We start from the raw sequence: 26,423 nt of genomic DNA, 5'->3' as shown, positions 1-26,423 counted from the left end.
TGATATATTGGAATGGGATTTTTTATTTAAGGTATTGGAAAAATATGGATTAGGAACATCATTTATAAAATCGATTAAAACCTTAAATGCTAATGTATCTGCTTCTACCACCATCCCTGGCAGTGCATTCCACACACCTACAATTCTCTGTAAAACACCTGCCTCTGACATCCTCCCTACACTTTTTTCACAACACTGTAAAATTATGCTTCTTTGTATTAGTCATTTCTGACCTGGGAAAAAGTCTCTGGCTGTCAATTCGATCTATGCCTCTTCAAAATGTTCAATGATCAATGCAAATTTATTATCAAAGTACATACATTTTCAGTAGGGAGAAGCACTGTCGACATTTCGGGCCAAGACGCTTCGTCCTGACCTCGGCCTGAAACGTCGACAGTGCTTCTTCCTAAAGATGCTGCCTGGCCTGTTGTGTTCCACCAGCATTTTGTTTGTGTTTGAATTTCCAGCATCTGCAGATTTCCTTGTGATTACATATATTTTCTTGCAGGCATTCACAATAAATATAAAGAAACACAACAGAAGCAATGAAAAACTGTACATAACGAAGAGGGAGGAACAACCAACGTGCAAAAGACAATTAGGAGCAGAGTAGGTTCCTTTGCTCTTAGTCTGCTCTTCATCACATTCCCATCTACCTGCTGTAAACTTTCACATTCTTACGCTGAATAAAACTATTCTCCATAGGGATTAGAGGCAATCCAGTCATGAGACATGGAAACCTACTCCAAGGATTCAGGTGTTAGTAGGTGGGGTGTGTTCCACAGGGATTTGTTCTAGGAGCCCTACTTTTCTGAATTTTTATAAGTGACTTGGAAGAGAAAGTGGAAGGGTGAGGGAGCACGTTTGCAGATAACACCAAGGTTTGTGATATTGTTGATAATAATAAGATTGTCATAGTTTACAACAGGATATAAACGCAAGAGGTGCTGTTAACCCAGAGCAACAGACACAAAACGCTAAAGGAACCCAGGTCAGGCAGCATCTCTGGAAATGAATAAACAGTCGATATTTCGGGCCGAGATCCTGATGATTGTTTGTTCATTTCCATAGATGCTGCTGGACCTGTTGAGTTTCTCCAGCATTTGTGTTACAACAGGATATAAACAGGGTGCACAGAAGTGGCAGATGGAGTTCAATCTGGAGAAGTATGAGCTGATAAAATTTGGAAGATTGAACCAGAATGCTGAGTACAAGATCCTTCATCTGGATCTGGACAAAATAATGTGGGGATTGTGAAACAGAACACAGGGACAAGAGCAGTGGGCCATGCTGGGCAAGTGCTCCATTCTCAGTAGCTAAAAAAGGAAAAAGAATCAAGTTACCTAAAGCTATAGATTTCAATATAAAGGGTTGTAACAAAAATGAGGACCTGATCTTCAAGTTTGTGTTGGGTTCCACTGTCGCAGTAAAGGAAGTCATGGACAAATAATTCAGAGTGGGAGTGGGATGAGGAGTTAAAATGACCATATTTATACACTCTCTGAGGCATGCTCCAGCTACATACCACTATCTGGGTGAAGGAGATCCCCAGCATATTACCTATGAATCTTTTCCCCCTTACCATAAACCTTATAGTTTTATCCACCTCTGACATGGGGAAAAGTTTCTTGCAGTGCAGTGATTATGGAATCTAATTTGTTCATAGTTTTTAGTCCATTGGAGAGGCAATCCTAGACTATGTAAATGCTTTAATTTTAAAATCAAATAGTTCCCACTTGCTTCAAAAAGGCAGCAATTATACCAGTGCCAAAGAAGAATAATGTGGGCTGCCTTAACGACTATCACATGATAGCACTCACATCGACAGTGATGAAATGCTTTGAGAGGTTGGTTATGACTAGACTGAACTCCTGCCTCAGCAAGGGCTTGTTCCCATTGCAATTTGCCTATTGTCACGATAGGTCAATGGCAGACACAATCTCAATGGTTCTTCACATGCTTTAGACCACCTAGACAACACAAAAACAGACGTCAGGATGCTGTTCATCGACTATAGCTCAGTATTTAATACCATCATTCCCACAATCCTGATTGAGAAGTTGCAGAACCTGGGCCTCTGTAACTGGATCCTCAACTTCCTAACCGGAAGACCACAGTCTGTGCGAATTGGTGATAACATATCCTCTTTGCTGATGATCAACACTGGCGCATCTCAGGACTGTGTGCTTAGCCCAATGCTTGACTCTCTGTATACACATGACTGTGTGGCTCAGCATAGCTCAAATACCATCTACAAATTTGCCGACGACACAGTCATTGTTGGTAGAATCTCAGGTGATGACGAAAGGGCGTACAGGAGTGAGATATGAAAACTAGTGTAATGGTGCCGCAGCAACAACCTGGCACTCAACGTCAGTAAGACGAAAGAGCTGATTGTGGACTTCAGGAAGGGTAAGATGAAGGAACACATACCAATCTTCACAGAGGGTTCAGATGTGGAGAGAGTGAGCAGTTTCAAGTTCCTGGGTGTCAAGATCTCTGAGGATCTAACCTGGTCCCAACACACTGATGTAGTCATAAAGAAGGCAAGACAGCGGCTATACTTTGATGAGAGTTTGAAGCTATTTGGCACGTCAACAAGTCACTCAAAAACTTCTATAGTTGTACTGTGGAGAGAATTCTGACAGGCTGCATCACTGTCTGATATGGAGGGGCTACTGCACAGGACCGAAAGATGCAGGAGGCTGTAAATCTAATCAGTTCCATCTTGGGCACTAGCCTACAAAGTACCCAGGAAGCGGTGTCTAAGAAAGGCAGCGTCCATTATTAAGGACCTTCAGCACCCAGGGCATGCCCTTTTCTCACTATTACCATCAGGTAGGAGATACAGAAGCTTGAAGGCACACACTCAGCGATTCAGGAACAGCTTCTTCCCCTCTGCCATCTGATTCCTGAATGGACTATGAAGCTTTGGACACTACCTCACTTTTTAAATATACAATATTTCTGTTTTTGCACATTTTAATAACCTATTTAATATGTGTAATTTACTTGTTTATTTATTATTATTTTTTTCTGTCTCTGCTAGATTATGTATTGCACTGAACTGCTGCTGCTAAGTGAACAAATTTAATGTCACATGCCGTTGATAATAAACCTGATTCTGATTTATGAACAGTTCCTGTGGGCTGCTTTACTGTAGCAGTGGGAGAGTCTAGGACCAGAGGGCACAGCCCCTGAGAATAGAAGGATATCACTATAGAATAAAGATGAGGAGAAATTTCTTTAGCCAGAGGGTGGAGATTCTGTGGAACTCACAGCAGTGGAGGCCATGTCATTGAGTATATTTAAAGCAGAGGCTGATTAGTTCCTCATTAGTAAGGTAACATTACAGGTAGAAGGCAGGAAAGTAGGGTTGAGAGGGAATGTTTTGAATGGTGGAGCAAACTCAATGGGCAGAATATTCCAATTCTACTTCTAGGTCTTTATGGTCTTCATTATTTAAGTGTAATTCTTCCAAATACTTTTCTTGGCAATATGCAATAACAGACAAACTAAGTTCTTAGTTGAACCACAATAGGAACAAAGCTGAATACCAGTCACAGAAATAAGACTCCTGATCTTTACCTGAGTATTTCTGCCAGCTGTACAGCTGTGAACCAGTTCCCTGGGATGTTGTGGTAGTCTTGTGTAAGTACCAGTATGCAATACTGAATTAGGTCATAATAATAAATGTCCTCCTTCAACTTCTTTAACTCTTTGCTTCCTAAGGGAGATTCTTTTAAGATTTCTGTAAAATATATGGCAAGGAAATAGTTAAAGCTACATCAGGGATGAAATCTCAAATATGCTACAATATATACTCAGTGGACATTTTATTAGGTATAGCTGTATGTTAATGCAAATATCTAATCAGCCACCTAATGCATAAAAACATGCAGACATGATCAAGAGGTTCCATCATTATTCAGACCGAACATCAGAATGGGCTGAAATGTAATCTAAGTGATTGACCGTGGAAGGATCATTGGTGCCAGTTGGGGTGGTTTGAGTATCTCAAAAACCGTTGATCTCCTGGGATTTTCATGCACACCAGTTTCTAGAGTTTACACAGAATGGTACAAAAAACATCCAATGAGCAGCAGTTCTTTGGATGAAAACATCTTTTTGATGAGAGAGGTCAGAGGAGAATGGCCAGACTGGCTAAAGTGACAGGAAGACAACAGTAACTCAAATAACCATGCATTACAACAGTGGTGTACAGGAGAACATTTCTGAATGCATAAAACACATCAAAACTTCTATTGGATGGGCTACAGCACCAGACCATGAGCATATATTCAGTGGCCATTTTTGGTTATGTCTCGTTTTGCAGATGCCACTTGTTCTCTGTGGCACAGCGAAGGTTGGTTTCATGCAGAAAATATATTATCATAACTGTGCAGGCCCACTATGAACTATTTTCAATTTAAAAAGTAACTACCATTTGATTTTAGTGGATTCAGATTATTGCCAAATTAATAAAATTAAGCACCAATATTATGCATTTCTTCATGGAATAGTCAAGTCTATACCTACATTTAAGTATTAAGGAGCGTGGAGTCACTGAATGAATTTGGAGATGCTTCCTGTGGCTCAGTGGACAGTGCTCATGTCAAGAGTTGACATTTTAGTATAGTTCTGAAAGTGTGCTGGAGATACCATCTTATGGAAGAAATACTACATCTCTTAGGTGTATATAAACAAACTCATGACAGTATTTAGAAGCAAAGCAAAGATGTTTTCCCCTGGGGTTGTGGTAAATGTTTATCCTAAATAAACATTACAGAAACAGGTTTATCTAGTCTTTGATGCACAAAGCAGCCTAGTAAACCTGTTGTGAACAAATGTGGCCTTGTGTTTCCTACATTAGAAATGTAATGAACCTTAATAACTGGAAGCAATCTTGGATGACTCAAGGCCATGAAAGGCAGTGTACAAATGAAAGTCTTTTTTCCTCCATTTCAAAATATGAGAAAGGCAGAATGTCAGAGATGAGGGATTCAACAAGGACGGCATGGCTGGAGCAGCAAAAAATCAAGGACAAGCAAGAGGCCAAAACTGAAAAGAGCAGAGTGGTATCTGAGATTTGTTACGTAGAAAGAAGGGAAAGGCTACAGAGGAATTTAGTGAGAGTTTTAAAATTCAGACATAGCAGTACTAGGCACCAGGACAATGATGGGTGTAATGGATAAATTGAATGATACAATACGAATTCAGAAGCAATCCCATCACCCATCTACTTATTCTCGTGGCCATCATCTACCCTAATTCCTTAGGCACTTGTCAATAATAAGGGTTATTTTCAGACTAAGAATCCGGTTTAATATCACTGGCATATGTTGCAAAATTTGTTAACATTATTGCAGCAGTTCAATGCAACACATGAGAAATACAGAAAAGAAAAACTGAATTACAGTAAATATATGTATGTTAAAAGTTAAATTAAGTAGTGCAAAAAAAAAATTTTTTTAAAAAGCAATGAATTAGTGTTCATGGGTTCAATGTCCATTCAGAAAACGGATGGCAGAGGGGAAAAAGTTGTTACTGAAGCACTGAGTGTGTGCCTTCAGGCTTCTGTACCTCCTTCCTGATGGTAACAATTAGAGGGCACGTCCTGAGGGTGGTGGGGGTCCTTAATGATGGATGCCGTCTTTCTGAGGCACCACTCATTGAAGATGTTTTGGATACTATGGGGGCTAGTATCCATGATGAGGCTGACTAATTTTACTACTCTCTGTAGTTTACTTTCATCCTCTGCAGTAGCCCTCTCTCCCTCATACCAGAAGTTGATGCTGCCTGTCAGAATGCTCTCCATGGTATATCAGTAGAAGTTTGTGTATTTTAGGTGACAAACCAAATCTCCTCAAACTCCTAATGAAACATAGCTGCTATCTTCCCTTCTTTATAGCTGCATCAATATACCGGGACCAGGTTAGATCCTCAGAGATATTGACACCGAGGAACTTGAAATTGATTGTCAACAGCCAATTCTACCATCAGCATATATTTGAGATGTGGGAGGAAACAGAACACAAGACAGAAACTCACTGTTGCAGAAAAGAACATGCACATACCACACACAGTATCCAAGGTCAGGATCTCCTTTAGAATTGTGAAGCAGCAGCGATAACTACTATCCCACTCTGCACCCATGTATAAGAAATCTCTTGCTCAAGTGCCACCACAGCTTGCAGTCAGCCCACTCCCCTTATGTCTATGTCCTTGCTGATGGACTTGCAAAAAGCTTGATACTTAACAATGCAACATATGGTATGGGGGGGAGGTTGTGGCATGGCATGGCAGTATTGTGGTTAGCATTACACTTTACTGCGCCAGTGATCTTGATGTTCCAGTTTCCACCCATATTCCAAAGACCTATGGGTTAGGGTTTGTAAGTTGTGGGCATGCCATGTTAGCGCTGGAAGCATGGTGACACTTGTGGACTACCTCGGCACATCTTCAGATTGTGCTGGTGGTTTGCGTAAATGACAGATTTCATTGTGTGCTTCGATTACTAGTAACAAATAAAGATAATTAATCTTTAAAAGTGATCAATGTGTGATTCTACAAATGTATGTAGATTTTGTGCATGAGGAGAACCATCCACTTCAGTGGTAAAGGGGAGAAGACCCAGGATCATTAGACCCTCTCAGTTACAAGTTAATTAGATCACTGACCTGAAATGATACAAGTTTCCTTTCAAAAGATTCTCCCTGATTTGAGCATTTTTCAAATTTTCTATTTCATTTCACATTTCCAGCATTCCAGTATTTTGTCTTTGAGTTATAACTTCTATTACCATGTATTACGGACAACTTGGCTATCTCCCCTTGACCACGAGGGCTTACTCTGGTTACCTCCCACATTCCAAAGATATACAGGTTAGTAGGTTGGTTGGTCACATGGTTAGTAGGTTAATTGGTCACATCGGCTCATTGGCTGGATAGGCCTGTTACTCTGCTGTATCTCTAAATAAAAAATAAAATATATCTGGATATCAGCACTAATTAGCAACTAACACTCAGTGTATATAAAGTCGCACACAGGCATTCTTCATTAAGGGAAACTACTCTTAACATTTTAAGTCCTGTGGTGATTCCAGAATATGTGGATCAACATCCCCCTGAGGACCCAATAGGCAACCCCTCAAGAGAACATTATACTCAACACAAGTGATTGCACTACTACAGAATGCCGAACTCAAGAAGTTACAGCAAGCAATAAGGATACACAAAGGAAAGCAAGCTCTTAATGGAAAAGATAAGTTTATGCTGGTAAAGATCAGGTGACACAAGATTTATGGTTAGCCTCAACTAGGCATTAGCGGCTAAGAACAGACATCAGTATGGGAACGAGGAGGGGAATTAAAATAGTTAGCATTTGGGAGAGCAAGACAGCTCGGCTCATAGTATGTGAACTGTCCATTTTCTTCCACAGATACTGTCTGACCTGCTGAGCTCCTCTAGTGCATTTTTGGGTTGCACATTACCCCAGCTGGAGTTAGCTCACACCGAAGAGAAGAAAAAGATACAGGAATGCTTGTGAGTCCTTGATTTTGTCCTAAGACTTTTTTTTCTCACCTTTTAGTTTTAGCAGCAGCACAGGAATCTTATTATCTGGGCAATCTGCAATTTCGGCTGCCAAGTTATAAACTTCTGAATTCACTTCTAAATCTTGATCCAAACTGGTCTTGAGTGCATCCCTGATCATAAAGCACAGAATAAGAGGACAGTTTGATAAATTTAATCTAGTATTCACATCATAATAACAACAAAATATTTTTCCAATGTATGAATTATTTGGAAACATAAGACTGTACATGCAGTGTTTTCACCCCAAAAGTTGACAATTCCTTTCCGTCCATGGATGTTACTTGACCCACTGAGTTCCTCCATCAGAATATTTGCAAAAGAATTATATTGGTTGAAGAATAAAGTCTCACACTTCTTGTGCTGAATGTTTGACAATGGGATTACATTAAACAACACAAGGAATGCTGTCACAGGAAATCAGTCTCCATCATCAAGGACCCCCACCTCTAGGCCATGCTCTCTTCTCACTGCTACCATCAGGAGGAGGAACAGAAGCTGTAGGACCCACACCACCTGGTTCAGGAACTGTTATTACCCTTCAACCATCAGGCTCTCGAAGCAGCATAGATAAACTTCACTCATCTCAATGCTGAACTGATTCCGCAAACTACGGATTTACTTTTAAGGAATCTATTACTCATGTTATCAGTCTTATTTATTATTATTATTATTATTATTAGTTTTGTATTTGCACAGATTGTGCAAAAGAGGACATTGACTGTTCGTCAGTCTTGTGTGTCATTGATTTTCATTGTATTTCTTTGTTCTACTGTGAATGCCTGGAAGGAAATGAATTTCAGAGAAGTATATGACGACATATATGTACTTCGATAATAAATTTACTTTTAACTTAGAACACCTCATTCACTTCTTGCAAGCATTCCATTTTACTAACAAAATGCAGTTGAACTATGTAATTTTTTTTCAGATTTCTTAATTCTATTAGGAGTTGTGGATCACTTTTCATGAGCACCAGTCTCAAAGTCAGTGGGTTAAAACATAAAAGTATGAGCTGGCCTGCTCCAGCCTGTACACCATTCAACATCACCGCTGATGCAGCCCTGCCTCGGGATCAGTTTCCTGGAGCTCTCCCTATTACTCCTCAACATGCAATTTATATGAATGTTATTCCATGTTTTGAAAATATTCAATGATTCTGAATGCACAGCTCACTAGAACATAGAACAGTACAGCACAGGAGCAGTCCTTTTGGCCCACAATGATGTACCAAAAATTAAAGTAGTATTAAGATAACCAACTAAACTAATCCTTTCTGCCAATACTATGTCCGTACCCTTCCATTTCCTGCACAGCTATGTGCCCATCTAAGATCCTCTCGAACATTTCTATCGTATTCGCCTCCACCACCACCACCACCACAGGCAGCACATCCAGGCACCAACCAACTCTGCAAAAATTTGCCCCACACATCTCATTTGAACTTACCTGTTCTCACCTTAAATACCTCTGGGATAAGACATTTCAAAGTTGGGAACACTGGCTATCCCCTCTCTCTATTCCTCTCATAATCTTATAAATTATGAGGTGTCTTCCCGCCTCCTCCGCTTCAGATACACCCATCACTAGAAACCATTCACTGAGGCCACCCTAGTGGATGCAGGATGGGTGATCATTATTATTGGAGGCGATCAAATAGCTCTGCTCCTATACAAAAAGGCGTTCTACATACAAAAAAAATTCTGAGTCTAAAGTCTCTGGCTGGAGTTTAACTGGCACTTTCCGAGGACGCCGCCTGCCTGGGGGTAGGTCGGTGGGTACCTCACCACAGGCTTTCCTGGGCCAGGCGAGCTGTAGCTTCGCGACGGTAAATACATGCGCCACGCCGAATCCTCGCCTTGGCTTACCGCTTCGTTCGTTGCGATCCCGCTCCTGATCTCACTCCCGCTCCCAACGCCAAGTTGCCGTCGCCACGGATCGCCATCGTTCACTAGGCCGCAGAGGCGTGTAGTTTCCATGGCAACGAAGGCTTCTTAGCTCCGCAGCCGCACTTTCGGCAAAGATGCTGTCCTGTCCTCAATAACATCAACAGTTTTCCTTATTATACCCACACAATTATTTATATGCATTATTGACTAAAACAACTAAATCAATTTCGAAACAACGAAGTCAATTTTAAAGACTTATTTGTTAAAATAGCTACCGAAATTGCCATCACAGCAATAATCTACGATTATTTTTCTCACTTTTGTTATCAGCTTTTAAAATCATTAATTATACTACTATTGGGTTTAAATTTTGTAGCGCATTTGTGTCTTTCCAGTTCATTTTGTCCTCTCAACTTGTAAAATTTATATAATTTACAGAGACAGGTGCGTTAAAAGGGCCCGAAGGATCATTGGGGACCCGAGTCAGCCCAGTCACAAACTGTTCCAGCTGCTAACCGTCCGGGAAATGGTACCACAGCATAAAAACCAGGACCTACAGGCTCCGGGACAGCTTCTTCCACCACACATCACATTGATCAACTCATACTGACACAACTGTATTTCTATGTCATAGTGACTGTCCTGTTGTACATACTATTTATTATAAATTACTATAAATTGCACATTTAGATGGAGACTTAACGTAAACATTTTTACTCATGTATATGAAGGATGTAAGTAATAAAGCCAATTCAATTCAATAATTATTCATATATAATTTAATTAATATTTTAAACTTTTATTCAGGATTAGAACAAACATGTTACTTGCCCTGAGAGCATCAGAGAAACAAGCAACATTCATTCCAGCCAATGCCTGGCATTGGTCGTTTTTAACATCTGCAGGAGGAACTAAGCAGGATGAGCAACGTCTGTGGATGTTTTGGGTTGACCGATATCCACCCTCAACAATTCTCCCCCACTATTGAACATTTCCAATGAGAGTGACCTATACCATAAACATGAGAGAGTCTGCAGATGCTGGAATTCCAAAGTAACACATACCAAATGCTGGAGGAAACCAGCAGGTCAGTCAACATCTCAGGCCAGGACCTTCTTCAGGACAGAAAAAGAAGGGGAGACACCTGCCCTTAACATTACTCCCAATGCTCCCATTACCTTCACTACTGAGCAGGTGAGAAGGGCTCTGGGGAAACTTATATAGCAAAGCATTGGGACTGGATGGTGTGAACCACAAGGAGTGTGCCAAGCAGCTGTGTGGAGTTCTCCAGCGCATTTTCAATCCAAGTCTCTGACCTCTGGTCAGATCAGCCCTTGATCCCCTGCGGTTTGTCTACCAGGGGCACATTGGAGTTGACGATGCTGTCATTTACCTGCTGAACAGAGCCTTCTCCCATTTGGATATGAAGGGCAGCACTAAGAGGATCATTTTTTTTTTGATTTCTTCAATACCATACAGCACTCATTGCTGGAGGAAAAGCTCCACTCACTGCAGGTTGGCATTTCCACTGTATCCTGGATAATGGACTACCTGACTGGCAGACCACAGTTTGTGCAGCTTCAGAGCTGTGTTGCTACACTGGGGCCCCACAGAGGACTGTATTGCCTCCATTCCTGCTTACCTTGTATACCTCAGACTTTAGATACAACACTGAGTCATGTCATCTGCAGACATGACTCAACAATAATTGGGTTTATGAAAGGGGAATAAATTCAGGGCCCTGGTGGAGGACTTTATCAAATGGTGAGAGCTGAGTCATCTGCAGCTCAGCATCAGTAAGACAAAGGAGATGGTGATGGACTTTAGGAAGACTAAGCCTGCACTGCTCCCTGTTCCTATTGATGGTGAGGATGTGGATGTGGTGATGACTTACAAGTACCTGGGAGTGCACCTGGATGACAGACCTGAGAGGAACACCAACACAGAGGCTGTGTACAAAAAGGGCCAGAATCATCTCTACTTCCTGAGGAGACTGAGGCCTTTCCTTCACATTTTCTACCAGTCTGTGTCGTCAGTACAATCTTCTTTGTAGTGGTGTTCTGGGGCAATGGCATCAACATGGGTGATGCCAACAGGCTCAATAAACTGATTAGAAAGGCTGGCAAGTCAAACTGGACGCACTGGAGGCTGTGGTAGAACAAAGGACCCTATGGAAAATCCTGGCAATTCCGGACAATGTTTCTCACCCTCCACATGCCACCTTGGCTGAACAGAGGAGCACTTTCAGTAATAGACTGAGACAACTGCACTGCTCCAAAGAGCGCTACATGAGGTCATTCTTACCCTCGGCCATTAGGCTCTATAATGACTCAACCTGTAGCCGGGGAAGTGATAATCCCTCCTGTTAGACTGTTTGTGGTAACATTTTTTTATCCTTTCTACTTCTCTTCTGATATTTATATCTGTGCACTTGTAATGTTACTGCGACACTGTAATTTCCTTTGGGATCAATAAAGTAAATATCTATCTAAATAGAATTAGCTTAGGTAGGGACCTTGGTTGGCATGAATAAGTTGGTCCAAAAGGGATATTTGTTTTCTCTGAGCATAATTGAACCCCTCCCCCACCAGCAATATTCTGTGCTATTGACCAAAAATCCATCTGCTTCAGCCAGATAAATATTGTGACAACAGTAACAGGTCTAAGATTGAATGACTCACACCCTAATATCCTGAAGGCAGACATTAAAATTTCTGAAGTACGTCAGGGACCTACTCATCACTTGCCTAGACCAGAAGTGGATTAACAACATTTGTTAAGCTATCCAGCCTTGCTAGTAATCTCCACAATCAGTTGATGAAGTCAGTAAAAGACTAAGGTGAATAAATACTTGAGAAATAGAAGAAAGCTTATGGGAGTGGAGTAGGGATGGAGGAGCAGTGTTGATCTTATTGAGTAGTGGTCCATACTTAAAGTCTATTCTTGTCCCTATTTCTTTTATTCCAACTATTACTATTACTATAAAAGTTCTTCTGAATGTCTTAGGCTCTTAAATGTTTGTTCATAACATTTTCTCTTTCATTTTAATGAAAGAATTAAAGTGAATTCCCATTGAAAACTGTGAAATAGCTTTTTATTCATATTAAGATCATTAATGGTATAAACTGAACATTGCTCGCTGACGTCACCACGTGCTGCGTTAATGAGGCATAACCAAAATTAAAAACCAGCCAATCGTACTTTGATGGACAGCCAATCCAACCAATTAAACTGCGGTAAGATGGACAACTTAACTTCAATGAGCCAGCAGTAGCAAATAAAAAGTCAGAGGGAGTGGGCGGGGCTTATGTCATTGTCTCCACCCCCTGAGCCGTAAAGTTTGGTTGAGCGGCGCCTCAGAAGTTGAGCGTTTGAGATTGGGTTCATGCTGACGCTGGGCGACGGGCTGCTTTGAGGATGAATGGAGGAGCTCTCCCTCAGTTCGACAACAAGGAGCACGTTTTAAAGTTGGGCGGCAGCTTTGACAAGCAACCCAAGTGCGGCTTCCACACCATCCGGTGTAAGTGGTGGCGCTCGCCCCCAAGGTTGAGGAAATGTGAACTGTCAGTGAATGAGAGGCAAAGAGTGAGAATGGGATGGAATTCATGTAGGGGGATTGAGGAGCACGGAGCGGGGATTAGGAGGGAGAATGAGGTTGGAGGGGGCATTGGTGAAGAAGATGGAAGGGATTCAGGAGCAGGAAGAGTATGGAGTGGGGATTGAGGAGAATGGAGTAGTGTTAAAGGAGGAGAATAAGGTTAGATGAGGGATTGATGAGGAGGATGGAAGTGGGTTTGGGGATAAGGATGGAGACCAAAAGAGGATGAGGATGATAGGTGGCTGAGGATGGAGAGGGCAAAGAGGAAGGGGATGGAGGAGGCTGGAGGCAGGATGGAGGAGGACACTGGAGTGGGGATGGAGAAGGACAATGGAGGGCAGATTGAGGAGGAGGAGTGACTGGTGAAGATTGGAGGATGAAGGGGGGATTGACAGGAGGTTGAGGATGGAGAGGCCAAAGGACGAGGGGGATGTTGGAGATGTTGAGGAAGAAGATGGATGGGGGACTGAGGAGGAGGATGGATGGGTTCTGAGGAGGAGGAAAGAGCAGAAGTTGAGGAGGATGGGGGATTGATGAGGAAGGTATGGAGGGGGAAATTCAGGAAGAATGGGTAGAGAAATGTTTGAGGAGGAGGGGGTGCAGGATGGATGGGAAATTGAGGATGATGGATGGCAATGGAGGAGGACGGAGGTGAGGGGAGATTGCGATGGTGGAGGCGGAGCCATGGATAGAGAGGAGGAGGAGGAGGAGTAGGAAGAGAATGGAGAGGATATGGATATAGAGGAAGAGGATGGAGGGTAGATGGAGGCCAGAGGGTAGATGGAGATGGAGGAGGCCAGAGGGGAGATGGAGACAGAAGAGGAGAGATGAAGGTGGAGGACAGGAGAGACTGAGGTGGAGGAAGAGCAGGATGGACGCTGAGGAGGAGGACGGAGGAGCAGGGGGGTATGGAGGAGGAGGAGGACACAGGGCAGACAGAGAAGAAACAGTGGAAACTGAGGTGGAGGACAGAGGGGTGATGGAGGTGGAAGAAGAGCAGGATGGACAATGAGGAAGAGGAGGATGGGGAGACGGTGGAGGAGGACAGAGAGGAAATGGAGTTGGAGGAGGATGGAGGGGAGGCAGACATGGAAGAGGAGGATGGAGGGGAGGCAGACATGGAAGAGGAGGATGGAGGGTTAGAGGAGGACAGAGGGGAGGCGGTGTGGAGGGGAGCCGGGGACAGAGGGGTGGTGGAGGCGGAAGAGGGGAGAGATGGAGGGGAGGTGGCAACGCAGGACAGAGGTAGAGGTGGAGACGGAGGATGAAGGATAGCCAGAGATGGAGGGATTGCAGAGATGGAAGAGGATGGAGGGGACGCTGAGACGGAGGAGGGGAATGGGGAGGCAGAGATGGAAGAGGGAGACAGAGGCCAGAGTGTAGCTGGGGGCAGGGGGTTGGAGAGGTGGTGGAGAAGGGAGGGGATGGAGCAGAGAAGGAGATGGAATTGGAAGGCGGAGATGGAGGAGCAGGATGGAGGGGAGGCGGAGATGCATTTGGAAGGTGGAGGGGAGGTAGAGACGCATTTGGAGGGCGGAGGATTGTTGGAAATGGTGGGGGAGGATGGAGGGGGTTGGAAATGGTGGAGGAGGACAGGGTGGAGGAGGATGGAGAGCTGAAAATGGAAGAGGTTGGAGAGACGGGGTGGATGGAGATGGAGCAGAGATAGAGACGAAGGACAAGGACAGCGGGGGAGATCGAGAAGGAGGAGGGTGGTATGGAGATCAGGGTGCAGGACGAATGGAAGATTGGGATGCAGATGGAGGATGGGGAGATGGAAGCAGAAATATGAGAGGAGGTGGAAATAGAGTAGGAAATAGAGTGAGGATTGGAGAAGGAGGAAGGGGATTTGGAGATGGAGGAGGAGGGAGGGGAGTTGGAGATCGAGGAAGAGGATAGTGGGAGGATGGAGCTGGAGGAGGAGGAAGAAGGGGAGATAGAGATGTTTGAGATGGAGGAAGGAGTGGAGATGGTGGAGGAGGAGTTAAGAAGGGAGATGGAAATGGAGGAGGATGGTGTGGTGGAGGAGCAGGATAGGGAAATGTTTCAAGCTGCAGTGAAATACTTTGGTTTGTAAGCCAGCTCTTTCATCGTATCTGTGTATTGAGATCATACAAGGGAGGTGGTAAGAGAATGGGTATGAGTGGATGAGAATGATGATGAAGTGATAGGGGAGGTAGGTGTGAATGGGGTTTTGGGGAGGTGTGTGGAGGGGAGTTGACAGTTAGTTGGTAGAGAACATGGGTAAGGTGAAATTTAGAAGGGCAGGAGAAGAATGTGTTTTGGAGTTTGCCTGGGTTTGGTGGGTGCTTTGGTAAGTAAAGAAATATATATTTGCTTGTTGCTTTTTATAGTCTCAGGCCCTTTCAGTTTTCTCGGTGGTAATTGGTAACTTGAAATGCCAGTTTGCTGACTCCAAGTCCCTAAACCTGGTTGTAGTTTTATTTTTGGTATTGTAAATTGAAGAACAAATGTTGCTAAGGTAGTGGATATAATTTTCATTCTGTATAAGCTTCTGAAGATCCTTTGTATCCTCCTGAAAAGTAGATGGTTGGTAAGAAGGGGCTGGAAAGAGTGAGGGTCATGATGAGGGTCTCAACCTGGAACGTTAACTGTTCATTCCCTTTCATGGCTTCATGGATGCTACCTGACTTGCTGAGTTCCACCAGCATTTTATGTGTGTTGCTCAAGAATGGTGGAGGATGGAGGGGTGATGAGAAGTGGATAGAAGGGTGTTGAGGACGAGTGGTGGGGGATGGAAGGGTGCTGAGGGCGTGAAGGATGGAGGGGATTGAGAAGGAGGGGGTGGAGGATGGAAAGTGGATTGAGCAGGAGGAAGGGGAGATTGAGGAGATTACTGGCATCTATAGAATCTCTGGCGTTGGATAACCTTTGTTAATGTCTAGTGTAAATAGCTTCACTTATCTATGTTGGGTGTATGACTCATATTCTCTAATTGTTCATTTTTTTATTTGCTTTAAGTATTGGTTGAGTAATTAACTGGATGTATGTTCTTTTGGGTGATGCCAGTATCTGAGTAGCTTCAAACTTCTACGTTAACAACCTACCCAACCTTGGAGCGTGCTGGGGCAGCCTGCACGTGTTGCCATACGTTCTGGTACCGACATAGCATGTCTACAATGCTTGTCAGAGTAACACAAGCAACAAAACAACAAGCCAAGCCCCTTTCCTTCTCCCAGCCATGCATATACATGGCTCCAATAGAATTTAACTTCTAATCTACCGATTGACCTTCAAGTTCCAATCTTTGGTATTGATCACCACATTAGCCAATGTTGGAACCCTGAACTCCAGACGACACAACTGACTGGCTCTCATGTCTCCTGTAGGCGATTGCTGGCCTTTGAGTGTGAGCAAATGCGGGGAGAGGAATTGATGGCAATGTGGGTAGAATTTTTAAAAAGATAGGATTAGTGTAGCTTGGACTCAATGGACTAAAGGGTCTACTTTTCTGTTTGTGGCTAAATAACCGGAAATGCTTATCTAATTTAGTGATTTTTTCAGGAGGGGTCGGGGAAGATGATAGAGAATGTGTTACAGCAGGCAACCTGCTGATCATATGGTTGGTATAATTATATAGGGTCAACTAGACAGCTTTGATATTTAGTAATAAATAGAATAGGTTGGGTGAAGATCTTGGTTTCATTCTCAAAAGTGAGCTGGGTTTGTCCATCTGGAAGTTTCACATTATTCATCTTGGGGTTTATTTGCATTTCACCAATTTTAACTGAATGCCAGAAACTTCATTTTGTATCATTTCAAATTAGCCTTGTCTTGATGAATTTGAAGGTGGGGAAATTAATATTGAGGTGCCTCTTTTGGGTGTAAGTTTTACATTTGCTGGCCCTAGGCACACTTGGCATTTCATTTCCTTTATTTACTTATTTTGTTGCTAACAAGTCCAGCATTTCCTGGCAGTTACTAATTTGCCAAACTATAGCCTTGAACTGTTACGGAAGTTGTCCCATTGTGCTGTTGGGTCAGATTTAACCTAGTAATAATGAAGGAGCAGCGATTACATTTCCAAGCCTGAATATAAGTCTTCAGTTGATAGGAGATCCATATTGATGAAATTGCTCTATGGTGCCAATGATCACCGATTGGGTTTCATTTCCTGCAGCAATCTGTAAGGGTTTTGTACGCTCTCCCCACAACTTCATGGGTTTTACTCTGGGTTCTCTGGTTTCCTCCCATATTCCAGGTAAGGTTAGTGAGTTGTGTGCATGCTATTTTGGTGCTGGAAGCATGGCGACACTTGTGGGATGCCCCCAGCACAACTTTGGGCTGTGTTGGTTGTTGATGCAAGTGACTCATTTCATTTCATGTTTTGATGTACACCTGACAAACAAAGTTAATCTTTAAGAAGAAAAGTGCTGCATTTTTGAGATGGCACAAATAATGGATTGGTGGCTTCAAGAGAGTTTTCAGAAACAGAGGGACTTGAAATACAAGGCCAGGATTATATTAAGATGTGATACTTTCTATGGTGCATCGAATACAATCATCATGGTGGTGTAGTGGTTAGTGTGATGCTATCACAGCTCGGAGCATTGGAATTTGGAGTTCAATTCCGGCATCCTCTCTAACCAAGCTTGTATGTTTCTTCTTGTGTGCACCTGGGTCTCCTCTCGGTGCTCTGGTGTCCTCCCACAGTCCAAAGATGTTCTGGTTGGTAGGTTAATTGGTCATTGTAACTTGGCCTGTGATTAGGCTAGGGTTAAGTTGGGGGTTAACACAAAGTACACTGCAGATGCTGTGGTCAAATCAACACGTACAAACAAGCTGGATGAACTCAGCAGGTCGGGCAGCATCCGTTGAAATGAGCAGTCAACGTTTTGGGTTGAAACGTTTCAGCATTGACGAAGGGTCTCGGCCCGAAACGTTGACTGCTCATTTCAATGGTTGCTGCCCGACCTGCTAAGTTCATCCAGCTTATTTGTACGTGTTAAGCTGGGGGTTGTTGGGTTTCCTGTTCCACGCTGTCTCTAAATAAGTATGTTGGTAAGAGACAAAGGGGACATGCTGAATTTACTTAGCCTTCTGAGGAAGCAGAGGTATGGGTGAGTTTTCTTGGCAGCAGTTGGACGAGGACAGGCTATTTTTGATATTCACACCTAGGAACTTGAAGCTCGCAATCCACTCAACTTCAACATTGTTTTTACAGATAGGAGAATGTGCAGTGCCTCCTTCCTGAAGTTGACCATCATCTCTTTTGTTTTGCTGACATTGAGAGAAAGGTTGTTGTCATGACACCATGTCGCTAAGCTCTTTATCTCTTTCCTGTACTCATTGTTATTTGAAATGTAGCCCACAACAGTGGTATCGTCTGCAAACCTGTGGATGGTTAGAGCAGAATCTGGCCACGGCAGAGTAGGGAGCAGCAAACAAAACCTTGTGGAGCACCAGTGTTTAGAATAGAGTGAGGGCCACGAAGAAATTTGGAGATGAAAAGAGTTAAAGTCAAAGAGTTGTTATTGACAAGGTGAATGAAATCAAAGGAGAAGGGCAAGTTCAGGGTAAAAAGAAAGAAATACTCATGAGAGAATTTTTTACTAGATGTTGGCAAAGCTAGAGACAATAGGTGCAGAAGTAGACCATTTGGCCCTTCGAGCCTGCACCGCCATTTTGAGATCATGGCTGATCATCTACTATCAATACCTGGTTCCTGCCTTGTCCCCATATCCCTTGATTCCCCTATCCATAAAATACCTATCTAGCTCCTTCTTGAAAGCTTTCAGAGAATTGGCCTCCACTACCTTCCGAGGCAGTGCATTCCAGACCCCCACAACTCTCTGGGAGAAGAAGTTTTTCCTTAACTCTGTCCTAAATGACCTACCCCTTATTCTCAAACCATGCCCTTTGGTACTGGACTCTCCCAGCATCTGGAACATATTTCCTGCCTCTATCTTGTCCAATCCCTTAATAATCTTATATGTTGCAATCAGATCCCCTCTCAATCTCCTTAATTCCAGCGTGTACAAGCCCAATCTCTCTAACCTCTCTGCGTAAGACAGTCCAGACATCCTAGGAATTAACCTCGTGAATCTACGCTGCACTTCCTCCACAGCCAGGATGTCCTTCCTTAACCCTGGAGACCAAAACTGTACACAATACTCCAGGTGTGGTCTCACCAGGGCTCTGTACAAATGCAAGAGGATTTCCTTGCTCTTGTACTCAATTCCCTTTGTAATAAAGGCCAACATTCCATTAGCCTTCTTCACTGCCTGCTGCACTTGCTCATTCACCTTCAGTGACTGATGAACAAGGACTCCTAGTTCTCTTTGTATTTCTCCCTTACCTACCTCTACACCCTTCAGATAATAATCTGCCTTCCTGTTCTTACTCCCAAAGTCGATAACCTCACACTCATTCACATTAAACATCATCTGCCAAGTATCTGCCCACTCACCCAGCCTATCCAAGTCACCCTGAATTCTCCTAACATCCTCATCACATGTCACACTGCCACCAGCTTAGTATCATCAGCAAATTTGCAGGGAAGGTCTGAATCTTGGTGGTGGTTTCATTTGTACTTGCAGAGAAACAGACTGCATGACCCATTGATTCAGTGCCAACCAGCATTCACTCATATTAACCCTACTCTAATCCCAATTTATACCTCCCCACCCCATACTCCCTTTCACTTCTTCCAGATTCTGCCACTTTCCAATCCACAGTTAACCGACACCTCGTACATTGTTAGACCATGGGAGGAAATGCATGCATTTGCAGGGAGAATGTGCAAACTCCTCACAGAAAGCTTTGAGGTCAGAATTGAACCGATGGCTGGGAAGTAGACCACCAGGCCACCGATCAGGAACAGCTCAGACTCAGCTGTGTACAGGAGTCTGAGATCCCACACCACCAGATTCAGGAACATTTATTACCTTATAGCTATCAGGTACCTGAATCATTGAGGATCACTTTACTCACCTCAGTGCTTACAGTGGTACTAGAAAGTTCGTGAATCTTGTAGAATTTTCTCTATTTCTGCATAAATATGACCTAAAGTGTGATCAGATCTTCATGTGTCCTAAAACTAGATAAAGAGAACCCCATTAAATAAATAACGCTAAAAGCATTATACTTGTTAATTTATTTATTGAGAAAAATGATCTAATATTACATATACATGTGACAAATAATGAGAGGCTGATGTGTTACAGGTTTTCTATCTGCATTACCTCTTTTTGTAAACCTTCATCCTACTGCTTTCACTGAGTTTCACCAACTTTTTGGTATATAGGTGCTGTGTTACATTTGGGTTCCTCAAAGGTACGTGGTTTTCTTTCTCAACAGGCAGGCAATGAGCCATTTAATACGCAACACTGCAGTTTGACAGGATCTTTTGTCATTATGTAATGGCTCCAGTTCTTTGTTTCAGATGATTTCAAGCCAGCATCCATTGACACAACATGTGAAGGAGACCTTGAAGTGGGCAAAGGGGAACAAATCACAATCACCTTGCCGAACATAGAGGTAAGAACTTGAACAAATGTAGACAGCTAGATGGCTAAGTTGTCTGAGATGTCAACTTGATACACTTCCATTTGGAATTCAGGCAGTACATAGGATGGACAATGGATAAATGTCCAGTGTAGGTACATTACAAGATACAAAGGAAAAATTTCCTCTTACTGCATTTGGCAAACAACTTTGTTTTTTATTTTAAAGCATAGGATATTACAGCACAGTACAGGACCTTTGGCCCATGAAGTTATGCTGACCTGTTAACCCTCTCTTCCCCCACCTCCATTTTTCTACTATCCATGTGCCGATATAAATGTTTCTTAAGTTCCCTAATGGCATTCCATGCACCTACCACTCTCTGAGTAAAAATAAATGAATAAATACCTCTGACATTCTCCCTATAATTATCCTCCTTATTTTCAAAACCCTTCTGTTGGCGTGTGGCCAAGTGGTTAAGGCGTTGGTCTAGTGATCTGAAGGTCGCTAGTTCGAGCCTCAGCTGAGGCAGCGTGTTGTGTCCTTAAGTAAGGCACTTAACCACACATTGCTCTGCGATGACATCGGTGTCAAGCTGTATCGGCCCTTGCCCTTCCCTTGGACAACATCGGTGGCATAGAGAGGGGAGACTTGCAGCATGGGCAACTGCCAGTCTCCCATACAACCTTGCCCAGGCCTGCGCCCTGGAAACTTTCCAAGGCACAAATCCATGGTCTCTCGAGACTAATGGATGCCTATTTATCTATTCTGAACCTCCTGAAAAAGGACTTGCACTTATGGAATATCTTGAACATCCCACCAGTGTGTCTCAGTACTGTTGTGGTCACTTTTGCAGTGTAGAAAACATAGTAGTCAGTTTCTGCTTAGTCAATTTCTTACGGGTGTCAATATTTTAAAAAATGTTTTAATAATGTTGAGAGAGACTAGGAATTGATTTCCCTGAGCTTCACAGTAACTGTTTTGACATTTAACCGTGAGAGAAGACAGAGCCTGATGTGAAAATAATAATATAAAAGAGGATGCCAAAAGTTTTCAGATACATTTTAAAAAAAAAAAGTACAAGAGGCAAGAATGATATTGGACTGCTGGAAAATGACAGGGCAGAAGTGAGTGTAGTAGTGATTACTAAGAAGAACCTGCTTGAGAAGCTGAAAGGTTTACACCGCAGGTTTCTGAAAGGGGTAGCTGAAGAGATTGTGGAGGCATTAGTAATGGCCTTTCAAGAATCACTAGATTCTGGAATGGTACTGGAAAATAGCAAATGTCACTCTGCTCTTTAAGAAAGGAGGGAGGCGGAACAAAGGAAATTATAGGCCAGTTAGCCTGACTTCAGTGGTTGGAAGATGTTGGAGTCCATTGTTAAGGATGAGGTTTTGGGGTGCTTGGCACATGCTAAAATAGGCAAGATATCTTGCCTGACAAATTTGTTGGAATTGTTTGAGGAAATAAAAAGCAGGATAGATAAAGGAGAATCAGTGGATGTTGTTTACCTGGATTTTCAGAAGGCCTTTGAGAAGTTGCTGCACATGAAGCTACTCAGAGTAACAGCCCATGGAGTTGCAGATATTAGTATTGATAGCAGATTGTCTGACTGGCAGAAGGCAAAGAATGGGAATAAAGAGAATAAAGATTCTGATCTGATTTTCTGGTTGGCTGCCGGTGACTAGTGGTGCTGTGAAAGGTTTGTTGTTGGGACCACATCTTTTCGTGTATTATGTCAATGATTTGGATGATGGAATTGGTGGCTTTGTGGCCAAATTTGTGGATGATACAACAATTCTAGGTGGAGAGGCAGATAGTGCTGAGGCAGCAGGGAGTCTGCAGAAAGACTTGGATAGATTGGGAGAATGGGTAAAGAAGTGAAAGATGGAATATAGTGTAGGAGAGTGTATTGTGCACTTTGGTAGAAGGAATAAAGGCATAAATTATTTTCGAACTGGGGAGAAAATTCAAAAATCAGAGGGGCAAATGACTTGGGAGATCTCTTGCAGGATTTCCTAAAGGTTAACTTGCAGATTGAGTTGGTGGTAAGGAAGGCAAAAGCAATGTTAGCCTTCATTTCAAGAGGACTAGAATATAAAAGCAAGGATGTAATGCTGAAGCATTATAAGGGATTGAACAGACCGCTCTTGGAGTATTGTGGGTGGTTTTAGGCCCCTTATCTATGTACTGGCATTGGTGGGGGTCCAGAGGAGGTTCATGAGAATGATTCTGAGATATAGTGTATCCCAGACCTGTATTGTGCTGTAGGTTTTCTATGTCTCTATATATTTAAAATGGAGGTTGATAGTGTTTTTAATTAGTCCATGCATCAAAGGTTTACAGGGTGAAGGTAAGATCATGGTGTGTGAGAGAGATAACAAATCAGCCATGATGGGATGGCAGAGCAGACTTGATAGGTGCATGACCCTAATTCTGTTCCTATGACTTATGGTCTTATGGCAAAACAGCATCTCTAACAGTGTAACACTCCTTCAGGGATGCACTAAAATGAACTTTATGAAAGAGTTTGTGGAGGGCTGGTTGAATCTGGAATCTTGTGACCAATCTGAGAGAGTTTATATAGTGAGTCACAGCTAATTCGTGGCTTTCCAAGATGCTACAATAATTAGCCCATCGTATCTGTCTATGGTCTTTCTGTTATCAGCTTAATCTTGCTGCTGTATTTTTTCCAGATAGCCTTGGAATTAGTTTTTTCCTTTAAGGGTACATTTCGCAGCAGGAAACAAGCTTATGAAGGGACTCTGGTCAGGCAGCAGCTGCGGAGCAGAAGAATGGTTGACATTTTGAATTCAACCTCTGCATCAGGGTCTTGACCTGAAGCACTAGCCTTCACAGATGCTACCTGACCTGTGGAGTTCCTCAGCAGTTTGTTTATTTCATGGTCCAGGTTAGGCATCAGCAGTCTCTTGTGTCTCCAAATATATAGATCAAATCCTTTTTCATGAAGCCACTGCTGAAACTGCAGAGAGTTATGGACACAGCTCAACTTATTTGGAAACCAGCCTTTCCTGTATGGAATCTGTCTGTACTTCACGCTGCCTTGTAAAGCAGCCAGCATTATCAAAGACCTTTCACTGAACATTCTCTCCTCTCCCCTCTCCCATTGGACAGAAGATACAAAGTCTGAAAGCACTTACCACCAGGCTCAAGGACAGCTTCTATCCCACAGTCAGACTCGTGAGCGGGCCTCTTGTACGATAAGATGAGCTCTTGACCTCACAATCTATCTTGTTATGATTTAGCACTTTATTTTTTACCTGCACGGCACTTTTTGTGGCAGCTTTTACGCCTTATTCTACATTGTTTGTTGTTTTACCTTATTTTACCTCAATGCACTGTGTAATGATTTGATCTTATGAACAGTACGCAAGACAAACTTTTCACATACCTCAGTACATGTGACCATGAATACCAATACCATACCCTTTTAAACAGTGCTGTCCAGGCCATAATGAATATCAACACTGGTCTTAATTTTCTTTGCTTTTCAAACTAGAATTTCTGATTTTTGTTTGGACAGGGATCAACACCACCCATGTCAGTGTTTAAGGGCTCAAAGAGACCATACCTCAAAGAGTGTATTCTCATTGTAAATCATGACACTGGGGAATATCGGCTTGAAAAGCTCAGCAGCAACATCTCAGTGAAGAAAACCAGGTGGGTAATCCACGCTGACTGTGTTACTCTGATAAGGACAATATGCACTGGATTGTATTGCACACCACCTGGTCCTGGGGGGAGCGTTTGCTACTGCTGTTCAGGAGGATTTAAACTAATGTGGCAGGGGGTTGGGAACAAGTGCAGAGAGACAGAGGGGTGTAAAATGAGGGTAGAAGCAAAAAGTAGTAAGGTGAAGAGTAAAAGTGGCAGGCAGGCAAATCCAGGGCAAAAATCAAAAAGGGCCACTTTTCAACATAATTGTATAAGGGCTAAGAATGTTGTAAAAACAACCCTGAAGGCTTTGTGTGTCAATGCGAGGAGCATTCGTAACAAGGTGGATGAATTGAATGTGTAGATAGTTATTAATGAATATGATATAGTTGGGATCACAGAGACATGGCTCCAGGGTGACCAAGGATGGGAGCTCAACATCCAGGGATATTCAATATTCAGGAGGGATAGACAGGAAAGAAAAGAAGGTGGGGTAGCATTGCTGGTTAGAGAGGAGATTAATGCAATAGAAAGGAAGGACATTAGCCTGGAGGATGTGGAATCGATATGGGTAGAGCTGCATAACACTAAAGGGCAGAAAACACTGGTGGGAGTTGTGTATAGGCTACCTAACAGTAGTAGTGAGGTTGGGGATGGCATTAAACAGGAAATTAGAAATGTGTGCAATAAAGGAACAGTAGTTATAATGGGTGACTTCAATCTACATATAGATTGGGTGAACCAAATTGGTAAGGGTGCTGAGGAAGAGGATTTCTTGGAATGTATGCGGGATGGTTTTCTGAACCAACATGTTGAGGAACCAACTAGAGAGCAGGCCATTCTAGATTGGGTATTGAGCAATGAGGAAGGGTTAGTTAGCAATCTTGTTGTGCGAGGCCCCTTGGGTAAGAGTGACCATAATATGGTGGAATTCTTTATTAAGATGGAAAATGACATAGTTAATTCAGAAACAAAGGTTCTGAACTTGAAGAAGTGTAACTTTGAAGGTATGAGACGTGAATTAGCTAAGATAGATTGGCAAATGACACTTAAAGGGTTGGACGGTAGATATGCAATGGCAAGCATTTAAAGATCGCATGGATGAACTACAACAATTGTTCATCCCAGTTTGGCAAAAGAATAAACTAAGGAAGGTAGTGCACCTGTGGCTGACAAGGGAAATTAAAGATAGTATCAAGTCCAAAGAAGAAACATGCAAATTAGCCAGAAAAAGCAGCATACCTGAGGACTGGGAGAAACTCAGAGTCCAGCAGAGGAGGACAAAGGGCTTAATTAGGAAAGGGGAAAAGATTATAGACAATGGACAATAGAGAGAAAGCTGGCAGGGAACATAAAAACTGAATGTAAAAGCTTTTATAGATATGTGAAAAGAAAAAGATTGGTTAAGACAAATGTAGGTCCCTTACGGTCAGAAACAGGTGAATTGATCATGGGGAACAAGGACATTGCAGACCAATTGAATAACTACTTTGGTTCTGTCTTTACTAAGGAGGACATAAATAATCTTCAGGAAATAGTAGGGGACTGAAGGTCTAGTGAGATAGAGGAACTGAGGGAAATACATGTTAGTAGGGAAGTGGTGTTAGGTAAATTGAAGGGATTAAAGGCAGATAAATCCCCAGGGGCAGATGGTCTGCATTCCAGAGTGCTTGAGGAAGTAGCCCAAGAAATAGTGGATGCATTAGTGATAATTTTTCAAAATTTCTTAGATTCTGGATTAGTTCCTGAGGATTGGAGGGTGCCTAATGTAACCCCACTTTTTTAAAAAAGGAGGGAGAGAAAAACCAGGGAATTATAGACGAGTTAGCCTGACATTGGTGGTGGGGAAAATGCTAGAGTCGGTTATCAAAGATGTGATATCAGCACATTTGGAAAGTGGTGAAATCATCGGACAAAGTCAGCATGGATTTGTGAAAGCAAGATCATGTCTGACTAATCTTATTGAATTTTTTGAAGATGTAACTAGTAGAGTGGATAGGAGAGAGCCAGTGGATGTGGTATATTTGGATTTTCAAAAGGCTTTTAACAAGGTCCCACACAGGAGATTAGTGAGCAGATTTGAAGCACGTGGTATTGATGTGGATAGGGAATTGGTTGGCAGACAGGAAGCAAAGAGTGGGAGTAAATGGGACCTTTTCAGAATGGCAGGCAGTGACTAGTGGGGTACCGCAGGGCTCAGTG

General features: G+C 42.7%; 2 protein-coding genes and 1 long non-coding RNA gene across 5 annotated transcripts in view; 2 read left to right on the top strand and 1 right to left on the bottom strand.

The window, feature by feature from the left end:
- Window positions 1–9,601, bottom strand: part of iqcb1 (IQ motif containing B1) — a 73,410-nt gene extending 63,809 nt beyond the window's left edge. The window contains exons 1-3 of one of the 3 annotated variants that reach the window (XM_059967650.1): window positions 9,461–9,601; window positions 7,584–7,705; window positions 3,589–3,751 (exon numbers count right to left, since the gene is read on the bottom strand). In XM_059967650.1, the coding sequence (XP_059823633.1) occupies window positions 3,589–3,751; window positions 7,584–7,705; window positions 9,461–9,537 (362 nt within the window). In that variant the 5' untranslated portion in view covers window positions 9,538–9,601. Of the gene's footprint in view, window positions 1–3,588; window positions 3,752–7,583; window positions 7,706–9,041; window positions 9,168–9,460 lie in introns of those variants that run through there. The other 2 variants (XM_059967648.1, XM_059967649.1) reach the window with 2 other exon arrangements.
- Window positions 9,281–10,245, top strand: LOC132392989 (uncharacterized). Its single transcript, XR_009511706.1, has 2 exons — window positions 9,281–9,420; window positions 9,920–10,245. It is a non-coding gene; the product is annotated as an uncharacterized LOC132392989 (long non-coding RNA).
- A 2,590-nt stretch (window positions 10,246–12,835) lies between these two features.
- eaf2 (ELL associated factor 2) overlaps window positions 12,836–26,423 on the top strand; it is a 56,089-nt gene continuing 42,501 nt past the window's right edge. Inside the window, exons 1-3 of the mRNA XM_059967654.1 lie at window positions 12,836–13,001; window positions 20,485–20,579; window positions 24,091–24,227. Of these exons, the coding sequence (XP_059823637.1) occupies window positions 12,899–13,001; window positions 20,485–20,579; window positions 24,091–24,227 (335 nt within the window). The 5' untranslated portion in view covers window positions 12,836–12,898. The remainder of the gene's footprint in view (window positions 13,002–20,484; window positions 20,580–24,090; window positions 24,228–26,423) is intronic.

The sequence above is a fragment of the Hypanus sabinus genome, chromosome 4 (assembly GCF_030144855.1).
Source record: "Hypanus sabinus isolate sHypSab1 chromosome 4, sHypSab1.hap1, whole genome shotgun sequence".
Lineage (NCBI taxonomy): Eukaryota > Metazoa > Chordata > Chondrichthyes > Myliobatiformes > Dasyatidae > Hypanus > Hypanus sabinus.
The sequence above is the reverse complement of the archived record's forward strand: the minus strand, read 5'-3'. Positions and strand labels throughout refer to the sequence as shown.